The sequence below is a fragment of the Dermatophagoides farinae genome, chromosome 5 (assembly GCF_024713945.1).
Source record: "Dermatophagoides farinae isolate YC_2012a chromosome 5, ASM2471394v1, whole genome shotgun sequence".
Lineage (NCBI taxonomy): Eukaryota > Metazoa > Arthropoda > Arachnida > Sarcoptiformes > Pyroglyphidae > Dermatophagoides > Dermatophagoides farinae.
The window spans coordinates 2,654,604-2,671,257 of record NC_134681.1 but is presented as its reverse complement, the minus strand read 5'-3'; the positions used below and the strand labels follow the sequence as shown (position 1 = coordinate 2,671,257).

The window sequence follows — 16,654 nt, the reverse complement described above, 5'->3', positions numbered from 1 at the left end:
GAAGCACGAAGATCATTGGATTTTTCCTGATTGATTCACTTTCACTTTTTTTTGCTGCATTATTCATCATCATCATCATCATCATATAGGTAGGTGTAATGATTGGTCCATAACTGTTTTGAATGTAAAGGAGCAAAATCAATCAATCAATCAATCAAAAAAAAATTCTTTTCAATTGACATTATCAAACATCATCATGATCATCAAGTTCCTACATTTCTATTTTTTCCTTTCTGTCTTTTGTCTTTATACACAATCAACCATCCACCCACACACACATCGACAACATTTTCGTCATCATCATAATTATTGTCTATTCAAATTCTAATATATTTAACACACATTCATTTATATTTATTTTATTGAAACACAAATATTATCCAGGGTTTATCAATTGTTATCCATATACGAAACGAAAAATCTAGTCAATTCTCGACTCGATTCACACACACATTTACATACATTTATCGATTAGCTTAGAAATCAACATTTGCCAACTTTATCTATCTATTTAATCTCTATCAATCTATCTATCTATCTATCTGTGTGTGCATGTTTTTCTAGTCACATATAATCATATAATAGACATGTTACCTGTGTTGTTCTTGTTTTTGGTTCCCACTTTCAATTCTGTTGCATCCTTGTATTGTTTTTTTTGTTATTGAACAGACCAAATATTTCATGTATTTATTGAAAAAAAATAAGAGAAAAATTTCAATAAAATTATAAATTAATTGAATTTCATAACCAAAAATTTCCATCCATCTATCGAATAGAAAGATGTGTCAGAAAGTCAGAAAAACAAACCATTTTCAACGAATTGACATTCATTGTTTCAATGGTTCATGCAAACAATTTGCTTCAATCACAACAACAACAATAATCAGTCATCACCATCATCAAATAAAGATCAATCCATTTCAATCGGTTTTTCAAGGCTGCAAAAAACGTATACTCAACTTTCCGAACGATAGATTCTTATCATCATGTAAAACATTACATTACAGGTGAACCAAAGCGCATTTTTTTCACCAATCAAATCTTTGATATTTGTGGATTGTAGTCATTTGGCATAATCGACAAAAACTGTCGAATCACCAAGCTATTGTTGGATTTTTTCATCATCGCATTTGGTTTGTATTTTTGTGTTAAACGAATTGCAGTGTTCTAATTAATTTCAGTTTCTATACATAGGTATCTGAATATCTGGCCATCAGGCTATTGATTATCACCGTCTTCTTGATTATCTTCATCAACAACAAGTCAAAAACAAGAATAATGAGTGAAGAAATTATCTTGAATGAATTACATCGATTTCTTCGAGATGTCAACCATGAATTGTTGAAATTAAAGGAATTACACAATATTGTTGAAGCAGATCGTATTTTGTACAATGAGAATCGTCAACAGCTTGATGAATGTTTGAACAGATCCTGTGCACTTTTTCAGCTTTGGACGCCTTTAGATCGAATGATTTATCAGATAGATAATCCTGAATATGAAATAATCAACATACAACGATCAATTAATAGAAAATTACGAAAAATTTTCCGATTAACGCAAGCCATAAACGGAGTATTGGCACAATCTTTATTGATGCTGACTGCACAAGTTCAAACACAACAACAACAATAGATGATGCTTGATTTTTGTTTTCGATTACTATTATTATATGAATAAATCCGCAATTCGTACAATTAAAGTCAAATTGTCTGTTGTCTGAAATTATCGTGCCCATCGTTCTTTTGCCTGTTAATAGACTTAGAACAATTATGTCCTTCATTTGAAATTATAATTATTAAATAATAATGGCAATGAAATGAAAAATTCTATGATCAGTTCTTTATTTCGAGTCCAGTGAAAAATAATTGATTGGTCATTGAAAACCTGTAACACGTTCCAGGAAAATTTGAGAAATGATCGTGCTTATGATTGTTGTCAACCAAAGTAGTATTTTGGGCTATAAAAAATTCAAATCAATATCATTTGATTGAATCGAATAGAAAAATCTTATTCATATGATAAAATAATATCAACATGTTGTCGTTTTTTCGTCTCTTTTTTCTTTTCTATTGCGGGTGTTTGTGGCTGTGTGTGTGGGTGTGTGTGTGGAATTTGATTAAATGGAAAGAAAAGATGAATAGATATCGAAAGAAATTGATTATGGAAAAAATAAACAAACAAACAGTTTATAATAGTAATAGTAAAGATGGAAAGAAAGAAGGAAAAAAAGAAAACAAAACATTTTATTCATCTTTAATCGATTGTTTGATTGATTGATTGATTGATTGGTGTTTTTCATTCATTAATTCATTCATTGATTACGTGATAGAAAAGAGAGAGAGAGATCGCTTTTATTATTTTGTTGTTGTTGTTGTTGTTGTCGTCGTTCATTGTCCAAAAAGTTCGGATTGATTAATTCATTTTAAACATCTTGTGAATGGCTCAACATTGTTTCAACATTTGGATCGGCTAATATAAGAAATGCAGCATGTCCACCATCACCATTGTTTCCACCTGTAGTGGCAGCAGCATTAGTAGTTGTCATTATTTGTGGTACAACATTCGTTGTTTGTAATAAATGATGATGTGGTGCTGGTGGTGGTTGTTGAATTGATTCCATATGTGTTGTTGGCTGTTGCGGTGATTGTTGTTGTTCAATTTGTTCCGAATAAAAATACGGTGTTGAACTGGGTGATGATCCAGATGTGATAAAATGTTGTTGATGATGATGAGGATGAATCGGTTCTGGTTGTTCCATAATTCCAATATCATTATCATCATTATTCGATAATAATGGTCGCGTAGCAGGCGTAGTAGCAGCTAGAATAATGTGTGTCATTGATGATTGTGGGTGTGGCTGTATTTGTTGATACTGTTGTTGTTGTTGTTGTTGCTGCTGCTGTTGTTGCTGTTGTTGTTGTTGTTGATAATCACGCCATTGTTGTAAACGGCTATCAGCATATTGCATCATAGGCATTGATATATGGCTAATAATTGGATGGCTTTGATCTTCTTCTGGTTGAAATTCTGCTGGTTGTTCAAAACGACGTAATAATTGTTGTTGTTGTTGGGGTTGATGTGATGGTGGTGGCAATGATGATAATAAAGATGTTGGCCCCTTTGGTCGAAGTAAGATTCTTACTACAGCATGATTTACAGCAACTGTAGCAGGTGATGATTGTTGTTGTTGTTGATCGACAAAATCAATTGATGGTTCAGATGATGATGTATGAAACAATGGTTGTTGAGAATATGCATTTTCATTATTAGCGTTTGTCATCATCATTGCCATACCACGACCACCATTTGATTGTTCACTATTAACAACCATTTTTGTTGGTTCATTAATATTGTTATTGTTACCATGATAATATACGACTGCCATTGGTGATGGATTTGATACCGGTGATGATGATCGATGAATAATCGATGGTTTTATTGAAGAAATCATTTGTGCTGGTTGTTGTGGTGGTGATGATCGAATCGGTGCACGTACACGTACAGGAACATAGATTGGAACAGGAACTTCAACAACATGTGGCCTAACTTGTTGTTGTGGAATAGCCATAGTTAATGGTGATGGTTGTTGTTGCGATTGAGCCTGACTATATTGATATAATATTGGCGACAATGGTGGTGATAGCGGACTGTAATATGCTAAATTTGGTTGTTGTTGTGCTTGATTCGTTGGTGATTGCTGAAACCTGTGTGTGTGTTTGTGTGAATATTTTAATGGATAATTGATAATTTATTTTTCCGGATATGAATTTTAATGACAACTTACATGATTGTTGGCGATGATTCTTCACGTGAGGATGGTTCTATTACATTGGGCATTGATCGATGTGTTATCAATAAAATCAAACGTTGTGGTTGTTCAGCAGCAGCTGTAGTAATTGGTTGTGATTCCAATTGTCGATTATAATTTGGTTGATTGCGTGTTTGTGAAGCGATTGCCTGAATAATGGCTGCCAATGGATTAGTTATTGTTGGTGATTGCTGGTGTTGTGAAGATGGGATAATAACGTGGACCCATCATCATTAATGGTGGCGAAATCGGTAGTGATAATGATGATGGTGGCGATGGTCGACCATACATAATGGTTGTACGAATTGTTTGATCAGAATCTGATGAATCGTCTTGAATTGAATTCGATGACAATGATGATTGACGTGATTTTTGTCCCAATAAAATTGGTACAGAAATTGTTTCCGTTGTTGTGCGATCATTGTCACCATCCATATCATCATCATCATCATCGTCTAGATCGATTTCATGATTATCATTACTATGATCTATATCAGCTGATCCTGTAGCCATTTTTGGTATATTTTCCATCATCATCATTATTTTAGGTGATGGTGGTGTCATTGCTGAATTGATGAATAAACAAACATTTTGAAAAAAAGTTGCAAAGGAAAAATTTCTAAAATTACCTTGAGATCGAAGTGCCGAAAATAATTTAGACATCATTGTCAATGCAGCCATACGAAATAATTGATTTGTCTGTGATGAATTTGGTGAATTATTTACATTTACATTATTATTATTATTCATTGGTGACGATGGCATTGAAGAAGTGGTAAAACCATTGAATGGACTACCACCACCAATAGATTGATGAAAGAAAAACTTGACACTCGGACGATCATCATCATCATCATCATTGTCATCATTATTATTAGACATTGATGGTTGATTTGGATCAATTTTATTGGATTTCTCATTATCAGATGAATTATCAGTAGTAGTAGTTGTTGGACCATTATTATCATTATTGATATTTGAAGAACGTAATACTACTGAATATGTATTCTGTAATGGGTATGTAAATTTACGTATACGATTCTCCCATTTTGAACGAATATTATCAAAAGTATTGCTAGTTTTGTTTGATTGAAAACAAAAAAAAAGATGAATTTCAAAAAAAAACTTTCGTCGCGCATTTGCTTACCTCCAATCAGATAACTCTGAATCATCCGAATTATCAACAGTGGTTGTTTTATTTGAATCTGAATCCAATGGTGAATTGCGCATATCAAAAAATGACGATAGACCAGTTTGTGGTGAACGCGGTGGTGGTGCTAATGATGGTTGTTGTTGAAAATTTAGATCCATTAAACGTTCAATAAAAATCAATTTTGGATTTATACTACCAGTGGATCGATCATCTGATAATTGATCCGATGATTGATCGGTTTGATCATCTTTATTATTATTCAAAACAATTATCGATGGTTGATCATTGTCATCATCATCGTCATCATTATCATCTTTATCTTTACCGCTATTTGATTCATTTCTTTTATCTTTTGTCGTCTTCATTGTTTGATTATCCAAATTTTTTGTTACCATTGTCGATGTGGTCGTTGTCGTAGTTGAAGATGGTAATGATGATTGACCATCATCATTTTGTTGACGTTTTAATTGATTCTGATTCTGATTTTTATTAAAACTTGATGTAGATGTTGCAACTGTTTCAGTTGTTGTTGTTGCAGATTGATCATTTTTAGCCAACACTGATGATGATGATGATGATGATGATGGTAAACCAACAACAACATTACCATTAATTAAATCAGGTAATGATGCCAATTGTTGTTGCAAGCGTTGTGTGCTTTCATTTTCTTCCAAAGGAAATGCAATACCGTATTCATGTTTCTAAATTTTATTTTATTTTTGTTTTGCGTAATTTTTCAATCATAATTAATTAAAATTTAAATTTAAAAAACAAACAATTAACAATTAACAATAAAAATTACATATTGAATATGGACTAACCGTTTCATCTTTGTTCAATTGTGAGATGACCAATGTAAATAGCGTCACTGTTGTTGTTGTTTTTCATGGAAAAAACTTAAAATCATCATCATCATCATCAAGTTCAAACACTTACCTAGGACGATCAATACGGTAATCAAACTTAGAAATTTCATCGTACGCATCGAAATAGTTTCACTTGCTCTGTTGTTGAAAAAAAAATCAAAAAAAAAAAAAAAACGAAATGAAATGTTTTTTCTAACATTATGGACAATGTAATTCATAATGTAATTTTCTCTATTTTCATCGATTCACTCACCCATTCATCCACATTCAATCATTATCATCGTCACAGAAAAAATAACCTAACTCATCTGTCCATTCCTCGTCATTTTTTTCAAATTAATAATAAACTCTTTTGCTTTCTATCAATTCACATCATTGCTGGCATAATGACGATGATGAATGAGTCATACACGCACAGACACACACTCACAAACACACACATATCTACTTTTTGGTTTAAAATTAATGTGGATGATCTAAAATAAGCACAATATCAATGAAAAGAGGGAGTGAGAGCAAGATTAAAAATCTAATCTAATTTGAATTGATTGAACCAATTTTCTTTTTTTCTCATTTCAAAATGTATTTTTAGGTTTTTTTTTCCATTCATTTCGATTTCATTTTCTTCAATTTGATCAGGGAATCATTGCTCTCTCTCTCTCTCTATTATTTTTTGATCTTTATTTAACTGAATAGTTAATTTTTTTCGGTTATCGTTTCTAAATTCACATCACTCCTTTGATTTAATATGTATCAAATATTGGTGAATGTGTTACATGATTCAAATGTTGTAGTTGTTATTGAACATAATCACTATCATCATCAAATGAGAAAATTCACTTTTAACAAACATTTCATTTCATATGGTTTGTTTGGATTCGAATATAGAATTCATTAATTAACAAAAATCTACAGAAACATAATCGAATTTGAATTCTGTGGGATTTTTTCGTTTTTTTATAAATCGATGATCATCATCAGTATCACCTCCAACAAGAACTGGATCGAAAGTGGTTATAGAAAACAAACAAAAGAAAAAAAAAATGAAATCAAACCGGCAACTTATCATTTTTTTCGAATATAAATATAAAATAAAAAAAAAATAATGGCCAAATAGGAAACGTTTGAGATTCGAATACAATTGTTCCTCCATTTGGCTGCACCATTTTTTCAGTTCTTTTTTGTCATATAAACGCACACAATTGACTGTGTGAGTGTGTGTGTCATTTTTATTTAAAGAAAAAAAAATAAAAAATTTCACAAGAAAACATTGAATGAATGAACTCGAACTCGAATTTGAACTAGAGAATTGAACTGCTCTATAGTCAAAAGTCAATCACCTTAAATTATTTGAAAGGTGTGTTGGCCGCTATTGCTTCTGCTGTTATATGTCACACACACGCACACAAAGAAAGAAACAAGGAAAAAATCATTTTTTTGACAATTTTTCCACTGAAAAAAACTTTTTCTCTCATCATCACATCATAATTTCATCAAATTTTCCATTTTCTTCACCATCATCAACACTGATATAAATCAGCCATACAATCAGTTTTCGTTTCGTTTGGCCAAATAATAATAATGAAAAAAAAAAACAAAAATTCATGCCACACACGAACAGTAAAATATCATCATCATCATCATCATCATTATATAATACAATAATACAGAAAAAAAGAAAAAAAAATAAAAATTTTGTTTGTTTGCTTGCCATGAATGGAATGAAAAAATAAAATGAAATGTTGTTTGGCCCAAATCGTGTGTTTCATTGTTCGATGTTTTTTTTTTGTTCAGCCATTCATTTATTCATCCATTCATTTATTCATCCATTCATTTTTTATGATTCAAAATTTTCATCATGATGATGATAATAATAATGGCAATTTCATGTGATGTGATACATGAAATGGAGTTGAATTTGTTTTCAGTTTTTTGGCTTGTTCTATCCACAACATTGGGAACTTGAAACAAAATCATCGATTGATCTAACACACACAAGATCGATCATCATCATTTCATCATTATCTGATGATCATAATGATCTGTACGTACAATTTATTTATTTACTTCCTTGAATAATAAATCATGAATGAAAGGAATGAATAAATAAAAATGTCTGTGTGTTTTGTATATTTAAATAATGTTTGTTTGAAAAAAAAAATTTCAGAAAATTCAGCTAAACATTTTTTTTCAAGTCAATCAATACACAGGAAATTGATCAATCGATCGAAATGTGATGAAAACTAAAACGACAATTGAGTTTTGAATATATAAGAAATCCAATTTTAACTAAATTGACGTAACAATTTCATATCATCATTTTTTGATCTGAACAAAATATTTTAAAGATGAAAAAATTGAAATTTTCCTCTTTAACAAATAAAAAAAAACAACAAACACAAAATGTATATGAATCTCTCTCTCTCTCTCTCTCTCTCTGTCTCTTGTTGTGTGACGAAATATGATACAATGAATATTATATAATGATAAATGTCAACAACAATTTCTTCTTCTATTCTCGGTTATCAATGATTACGATCATAATCATCATCATCCTCATTTTCTTTCAAGAAAAAAATTAATTGCTAATGATGATGATGATGAGGATGATTATTTTCATCATCATCATCATTATATTACAATGATAATAATCATCACACACACACACAGGCAGTAAATCGGGTAATTATTATGAATAACAATGAGAGAGAAGGAGAGAAAGAAAAAATTGTTTTTGTTTTTATCAACATTCTCAAACATTTTGGTTGATTGTCAAGTTTTTAGTTTTTTTTTTGTTCGTATGTGTGTAATAAAATATTGATGACCAAATTAAACCAATATAGATACATTATGGTCAGCTGGTCATTTGTCCATCATCATCATCATTTTGTCGTTGTTGTCGAAATTGGATTCATTCTATTTGTGTGTATGTGTCATTTATAGATATAGCATGATTTCTATTCTCAACCTAACCAATAACAAAAATAAGAAGAAAAAAATAACCAGTCAGCCAATCAGGTAACCAAAAGTTAGTTGATCCGTAAAATGTTGTCCCAAAATAAAAATGGTGAATGAAATACACATGTAATAGTGTGTGTATTCAATCTATTTATGGTGTATATTGTAAAACTTGAACAAAATCTAGGTCAACCGAACCATCGACCAAATATAACCGACGTAATAGTGGTGAAATTGGAAAACTTAAAAAACTGGTTTTTTCATCTCTCTTTCCCTCTCTCTCTATCTTGTTTGAATTCAGGTTTTTTTCACATCATCTATGTGTGGATGTACACCCCTGACAAAAAAAAAATACGAATTACTTGATTTTTCGAAAATGAAAGAGAAATTTTTTGTCGAAATAAACAACAAAAAAACCACAAGGATGATGAAATGATTTTTTTTTAATTTTTTTTTTTTGATGATCATGATGGTGATGGTAGGCTACTACTATTAGCAGCGTAGGAGATTTTTTTTTCTCGAATTCAACTCTTTCATTTGCAAGTATTTCCGTTCATTTTCAATCACACACATAAAATGAGTAAATTTTAAAAATAAACATTTTGTTTCGTTCAAACAGACGTTAATAATAATAATTGATTTTTTTTTTTGAGTAGAAAATTCAGAAATTCAATCAATCGAGCAACAGGTGAATCCACCTGAATTAACATAATGAAATTTAAATTCCATTGATTTGTCGCACAAGGCAAACTTGTTCAATCAATCAGGAATATTTTTTTTTTTTTTTTGTTCACATTTTTGTGTTTGTTCATATGATTTTTGTAAATGTCAAAAGAGCAAAAAAAAACTTACTGAATTAATTTCTGTAGGATCTGTTTGAGATCGGCTTTTAATGCACTATCTTCACCGCCACCGCCTCCACCACCAGCGACAAATGCAAGATTTTCGGCTGCAACCTTTTCAGCTTCCGCTTTTTTCAATGCGATCGGATCAATCGTATAGATTTTTTTATTTGTAGATGATGATTTTGTTGTTGTTTCCAGATTGTTTGTTGCTGCTATTATATTACCACCAAAGTTACCACCACCGGAATTGAGAATAATAACGTTTGATGATGGTACTACAGATGAAAATGGTGGTGGTGGTGTACCCGATGATAATGGTGGTGTTGGTGGTGGTGATGGTGATGATGACTTTGTTGTCGCCGTCGTTGTTGTTTTAATTGTTGTTGTCGATGTTGATGATGATGATGAAGATGATGATGGTGATGATGATGATTTTTTATGATTTCCGGAATCCACAATGGCTGCCAGCGTGAATCAAATTAAAGGCGCTTTGTAAAAAGGCCTGATTTTTAATCCCAGAGAAAAAATGAAAATCAATCGTCCACGATTAGGGGATGAAAAAAGCAAAAAAAAAGAATTTTTCGTTTCTTTTATGTTTTTCTGGTCGAAGGACTAATTAGAAAAAATACAGAGCAAAAAATTATTTAAATCTTGAAAAATTCGAGATAACAAAAATCATTAGTATTTAACCCGGTTAATTTAGAATAAAAAGAGAAAAGAGAGAAACAAACATTCAAACATCCTCAATGCATCATCAATGTGATAATATAATGAGAACAGGAAAAATAAAAAAAAAAGAGTTAACGGAAAGTTTCTATGTGTAGCGAAAAAAAATTCTCAAAAAACAGGTTGTTTTTCCCTCATAAAAATCAAATCAAATCAAAAAGGAGAAATTGGTGAAGAAATATTTAGCTTTGTTTTTTTTTGCTGCTCTCACTTTGTATATGTATGGGTGTGTGTGTGTGTGTGTGCATCAATTATGTCTGGATTTTCTATTTTTTGCTAATTAAATACTTGAATTTTATGAATATTATCTTGACATAATGGCAGCACACACACACACGAACACATAACATGCAATAATTGGGCGTTGTCAGTGTATTGAAAAATTGAACAAACAAATAAATCAATCAAAGTAAAAAAAGGGTTACATTTAAGCAGAATTGATTAATCAGATTAAAATAAAAATCAGAAAATCTGAATTAATTGCTTTTATTCATTCATTTTATCGAGTGCAAACAAAAGAGAGAAGAAGGAACAAGGAAGAAAACAAAAATGAAATCTGATGGGTTTAACCAGAATGAATTATGCATACATTTTCGGGTGGAGAGAGAAATGAAATACGAATGGAAATATATTGATATATGAATCTTTTGATTGGAATCGAATGAATCAAAATGAAATGATGATCACGAATAATAATGATTATGATTATGATGATGATGACAGACAGATTTTTTTCCAAAATTAATTTCCTATATATTAAAATTCAATCAAAACAAACAAACAAACAAAAAAACAATTGAAAAACACATGCACACACTGAACAACTTTTATTTACCAATAGGCGCTGAATAATCACTCAAATAATGATGATGAATCAAATAAAAAAAAAGATGACAATCACCAATTTTCATTTACAGAATCACAGATCGAATTCTAAATTCATTCATTGATGATGATTACCGGGAAGAAAATTTAATTCAAATCACACACACACACGCATCGCACCAATTGCAAAACACTGAAACACTCAAGGAATTTTTTTCTGCTTTTTTGGAATCTATCGATCCAAAAACGAAAAAAAACTGAAGAAACAAAAAAATTATTTTTGTTGAAGATTGTGATAAATGTAACGAGAAAAAAAGCGGCATTCATCCTAATATGATGGCCATCGACTTTTATATTGCCTCGTCCCGCTCTTTATCTCTTCTCTCTCTCTCTCTCTCTCTAGGTTTTTGAAAAATATCTCTCCAAATTGAACTCTCTTTTTATTTGAAAAATTCTATTCAGGAATCAAAACAAAAAAGGTAAACGAAACAAGAAAAAATCGAATCAAAAAAGCAACGCCTTTCAAGCTTGTTTTCTCATCATCATCATCATCTTCATCTTCATATTGACAATTGTTCTCTATTTTATTTTGATTTTTCCCATTTGTATTGGTGGTAATTCAACTTTTTTTCGCCGTTGTTGTGTTGTTGTTGTTGTTGTTGTTCAATCATTCATTCAAAAGTTATTTTATTGCATGAATGATTAACTTAGCATATAATAGTTGTTTTCAATGAAAAATTTCTCTCTATACAAAACAACAACAATCCATGCATGCAATAGAATGGAATGAATGTAAAGTTGAATCAAACACGCACACAAACACACACTTACAATAATCAATGGAGAACAAAAAAAAAAGTTACAAAAAACAATAACAACACAAACCCAAATACACAATTTGGAAACACACACACAATGATGATGATGATGATGATGATGAATCAAATCAAATCAAGAAAAAAAACAAGTGACAAAGGACAAGTATTTATATAATTATTATTGTTATGCAACATGGATGGGGGGAAAGAGAGAGAGAAAATATGGGGGAAACAACAACGAAAAACGGTAAATAATATTCACACATGTCATCATCATCATTATCATCATTGTGTGGATCATAATGGTGATATGATATGATGATGGATTTTTATACATTGACTGACTGACTGATTCTACATAGGTTCCAGTAGTCGAGTATGTATAGATGGTTCAATTGAATTGACATTTTTCGTTTTTGTTCTTGTTGTTGTCTTTGTTGATTATTGATTTGATTTGGTCACGCAACAAGTGGTGTGATACTATTGTTGTTGTTGTCGTTTTTTTACTTTTTCGGTAGTGCTGATTGTGGTGCTGATGGTGGTTGTCAATCGATCATTTACACCTGACAAAACAACAACAACATAAATTGGGCGAATGAAATCATACTGCTAATATACCGATGGTGGATGGCACCGAATAGATTTTTTTTCTTTGTAATTTTCGGTTTTGGCTTTGAGTTTTCGGTTTCCAGTTCTGGTTCACAATTTTCATTAAGTTTGATTGATATCTGTGTGTGTATGTGTGTGTAGAGATATTATTTTCAGTTTCGATTCAATTTCCAGATTTTTTTAAATTTTATTTTCAAAAGTTTTTTTTTTTGGTTCATCCGTTTTGTTTTTTGTTTCGTTTTTTCAAGTTATTGGTTGTTTTTGTTGTTGTCGCAAGATGGAAATTGGAAATTCGCTTTGTTGCATTAAACTACAGCACCATTTTTGTTCGTTTGTTGCTGTAATCCACCCGCTTGTTGTTGTTGAATGATATTTAGGCGCCCAAATGTACAATCGTTTTGTTTGTTTGTTTGTCCATGGTTATTTGATGGCAAAAATAGCAATTTTGAAATCCAAAAAAAAAAAATAAAACAAAAAAAGCATTAACAAATCCCAAGAGTAATGTTGTTGATGATGATGATGAAAAATGAATGAATGAATGAAAATAGGAAATAATCATAGAGAATCAGGATTTGTATTTGAATAAAAACGAAATTGGATCTACACATCTCTGTGTGTTTAGCGATCAACAGGTTAAATTCATTTTTCATTTCAAATTCTAATCATATGGGCGCCTATCACGATGCAACAACGATCATCATCAAGATTATACTATAGTGTGTGGAGCAATCTCTAAAAATAATCCAAAGACCAAGATGGATCGACATTTTTTTCTTCTTTCTTCATATTTTTTTTTCGTTTCAACTTTTTTTCCACACACACACACACGTAGTAGACAAGTTGATTTTGTTCAAAGAAAGCGAAAAAAAAATTTAAATTTTCATGAAAATTTTTCGTTTGTTTGTCCAAGCACACATGACAGAAATAATAATTACAATTATGATATTTGTCTACAATTTCTGGAATAATTTTTTTTTTGTTTTATTTTGTTTTATGTTTCTTTAAATTTTAATTTCAAAGAAAGAATGCACACACACACACAATCATCATTCGAAACAAAAGAAACGATACGTTTCTTCCTTCATTTTTTTTGTGGTTTCTGATTATCAAATACATAAATTTTTTTTCTGTGTAAACAATGACAAGCGAATTTGTATTTCAATTGGTGTGGATTTTGAACAACAGAAATATAAAAAAAAAACTCCGAGTGATTTAGCAGAAACAATAACAGAAACAACCGAAAATCTCATCCTGATCATCATCGATAAGTGTTATAGTACAAAAACGACTATATGTGAAAAAACATTGAACCCAGAAAATAAAACAAAAATGTTTTATTTTTCAATTTTCATCGGAAAACAATGAAAATGAATTTTTTTGGTGTTCCAAGAAATAAATAAATAACGAAAAAAAAAACAAATAAATTTATGACATCCACGTTTGTCCGTTGTGTCTTTGTTGTTAATAGATGGTGATTTCACCATCTCCATATTTCAAATCGATTTTTCTAGGTTATATTAAAATTCAAACTAATGAAACCATTAATACATGAGAGTAATTTGTTTCATTTTGATTGAAAATCTTTATATGAATGGATGGATTGAACAACAACAACGAATTAGAAAAAAAGATGTTATCATCATCATCTTCATTATTATTGAATTGAATAAATCATTATTTTCATGAGATTGTATGCTGATTGCTTGAAATGGATGGAAAAAATCTTTAACCCAATAGTTAGATGTGATTTATGTTAAAATGGCTTATTTTACAAAAAAACATAGAATTTCCTCCATTCTCTCTCTCTTTCTTTCTTAAAAAAAACAATTAACACATACACACACACACACTTTTACTATCTATCAATTGAATCAAACATATTGTTTTGATTATAATCAAAAAAAAAAGTAAAAAAATTTGAAAATGGCGTCTTTTTTTCTCTGACATAACAATAATGATGATAATGAATAGCTGCGTTTCTATGTGTAAATGTGTTTCCAAATCATCAATAAATAAAATGGTGATTGATGATGATGATAAAAATATCTACATCTAGCCATTCATTCATCAATGGCAGAAAAATTTCACTATTGAGGTTTATTGAATAGAAATAGAGTTTAAAATTTATTAAATTATGCATTATGCAAATCACAAATCAACCATTACATTAATCTTTTGATAATTGATGAATGTTGTTGTGTTATGCTAAAATAAATATCATACACACATGTATATTTCATGAATTTAAAATGATAAATAAAAATGCTACACTGCATGCCATCTAGTGGTGGATGCCATTTTTTTTGTTGTATGAAAAAAATAACTACAGGGAAATATTTGTTTTCTCTTTTTTTTATCTTACATCTGCTATGAAAAAAACTAGAATTTTTTTTCTTCACTATATTTACCTGGCTGACTTTAACTGATCAATCAATCATTCGATCGATTGATCATTTTGATTGATTGATTGATTGCATAGATTGCAATCAATTCGTTACGGATTCATAGGTTTTATTTTTTCCTATTTTCTCGCAATCAATTGCGGTTTGAACAAACGAAAAATAGAAATCGAAAAAATCGAAAGTGCCAATAACACACACACAACTATATCGAAAATGTTCCCAGTGAATAGAAAAAAAGTAAAAGCTTTGACAATCACGATGGGGAACTTTTCTTCTTCTTTTTCCCCTATTTTGATTGACTTGTGTACCAAGATAAGCATGATATGTATGTGTAAATGGCGTATAAATCAAAATCGAAAAAGAACAGAACAAATATTCACAATCGACAGCAAATATGGACACCTGGACATGACAATTTTCGGTCAGACGGACGTAATTATTATTATTTCTCATTTTCATTCATTTTTTTTTTTTTTGGTCACGAGTTGATCATCATCATCATCATCTTGGAAATGATTGAAGCAAATGATTATGTTCATTTTAGTCTTTTTTAGTTTTCGTTGTACCAGTATGTGATATCAGGTGTGAAATTTTCGTATAATTTTTTGTTTTTATATATTTATCCGCTTCATTTTGTGGCCATCTACACGCATTATTATCTATCCATCTAAATATGGAGAGTGCGAAAGCATTTGAATTAACGTTGAATACCTAAAGTGGGGAAAAATGAGTTAGTAGTCCGTAGAAAATTGCTGAAAAAATGGCCACTTGCTGCAGTGAATTTTGTTCTATAGAAAATCAAGCAAAATTGTACACACACACACACACACACATATTCATTATTGCTAATTATGAAACAGGTAGGCGATTTTTGGACAAGAAAAAATCTATTACATAATTTTTTTTTTTGAAAATCCCAGAATTCGAAGGGGTTTCTTTGTTTGTAGACTAGAAGGAAATCAATCAAGTAGTAATAGTAGTAGAACTCTGGTTACTGAATTTGGTTGAATTATGAAATGTTAACTGATATGAAAACAATAAAAAACTGTGAACATTTTGGTTTTCTTTTTATTTTTTTTTTGTTTGCTTGCTTGACCGGAAGAAACATTCATCATCATCGACACACACAAAAACATTTCAAATACATGAGCCAGAGAGACAACAGAACAGACAAAACTTTTTTTGACTTGTCGTGAATTTGTATACAAGTTGTTTAATGTTCGTTTGTTTTATTTTTCGAGAAAAAAAGAAAGAAAAAACCAACAGTAGTGCCATTTCCGGTTTCATAACCATAGTGGTTATGGTTATGGTTGGTGGATGAACACCCCCTTCTCTTTTTATTCACTTATCAAATATACAAAGCGATGTCCATCACTATTATCATCAGAAAGAAATATGAGAAAAACTTGTGCGTGTGTGTTTGTGACACAAATAATAAGTAAATGCTGACGATGATGATGATGAAAAGAGAAGTAAAAGGACGCACATACACACACACACATTGGCATTACAGGTTACTTCCGTTTATTATTTCAATTGTCAAGAAGAAAAAGAAAAAAAAAGAAGAAAGGGAGAAAAAATAAGCTAAACAAGAGTATTATTACCAACAAACAACAGCGAAAACAGAAAAATAAGTTTTGT

At 30.5% G+C, this 16,654-nt stretch overlaps 1 protein-coding gene across 1 annotated transcript; it reads right to left on the bottom strand.

Moving 5' to 3' along the window:
- Positions 1-1,822: 1,822 nt before the first annotated feature.
- Positions 1,823-10,374, bottom strand: LOC124498712 (uncharacterized). Its single transcript, XM_075731422.1, has 8 exons — positions 10,365-10,374; positions 9,641-9,908; positions 5,901-5,968; positions 5,786-5,832; positions 4,959-5,665; positions 4,475-4,886; positions 3,788-3,840; positions 1,823-3,707 (listed from the first exon to the last, which is right to left on the bottom strand). Exons 1-8 carry the CDS (start codon positions 10,372-10,374, stop codon positions 2,426-2,428), a joined length of 2,847 nt encoding a protein of 948 aa, XP_075587537.1. The 3' UTR covers positions 1,823-2,425.
- Positions 10,375-16,654: the final 6,280 nt, after the last annotated feature.

What these genes read in the sequence shown, in the direction of transcription:
- LOC124498712 (XM_075731422.1), bottom strand. An exon ending in AATTGAACAAAGATGAAACG is followed by an intron (nt 5,666 to 5,785) that starts GTTAGTCCATAT and finishes AATAAAATTTAG; the next exon opens with AAACATGAATACGGTATTGC. An exon ending in GTATGGCTGCATTGACAATG is followed by an intron (nt 3,841 to 4,474) that starts ATGTCTAAATTA and finishes ACACATCGATCA; the next exon opens with ATGCCCAATGTAATAGAACC.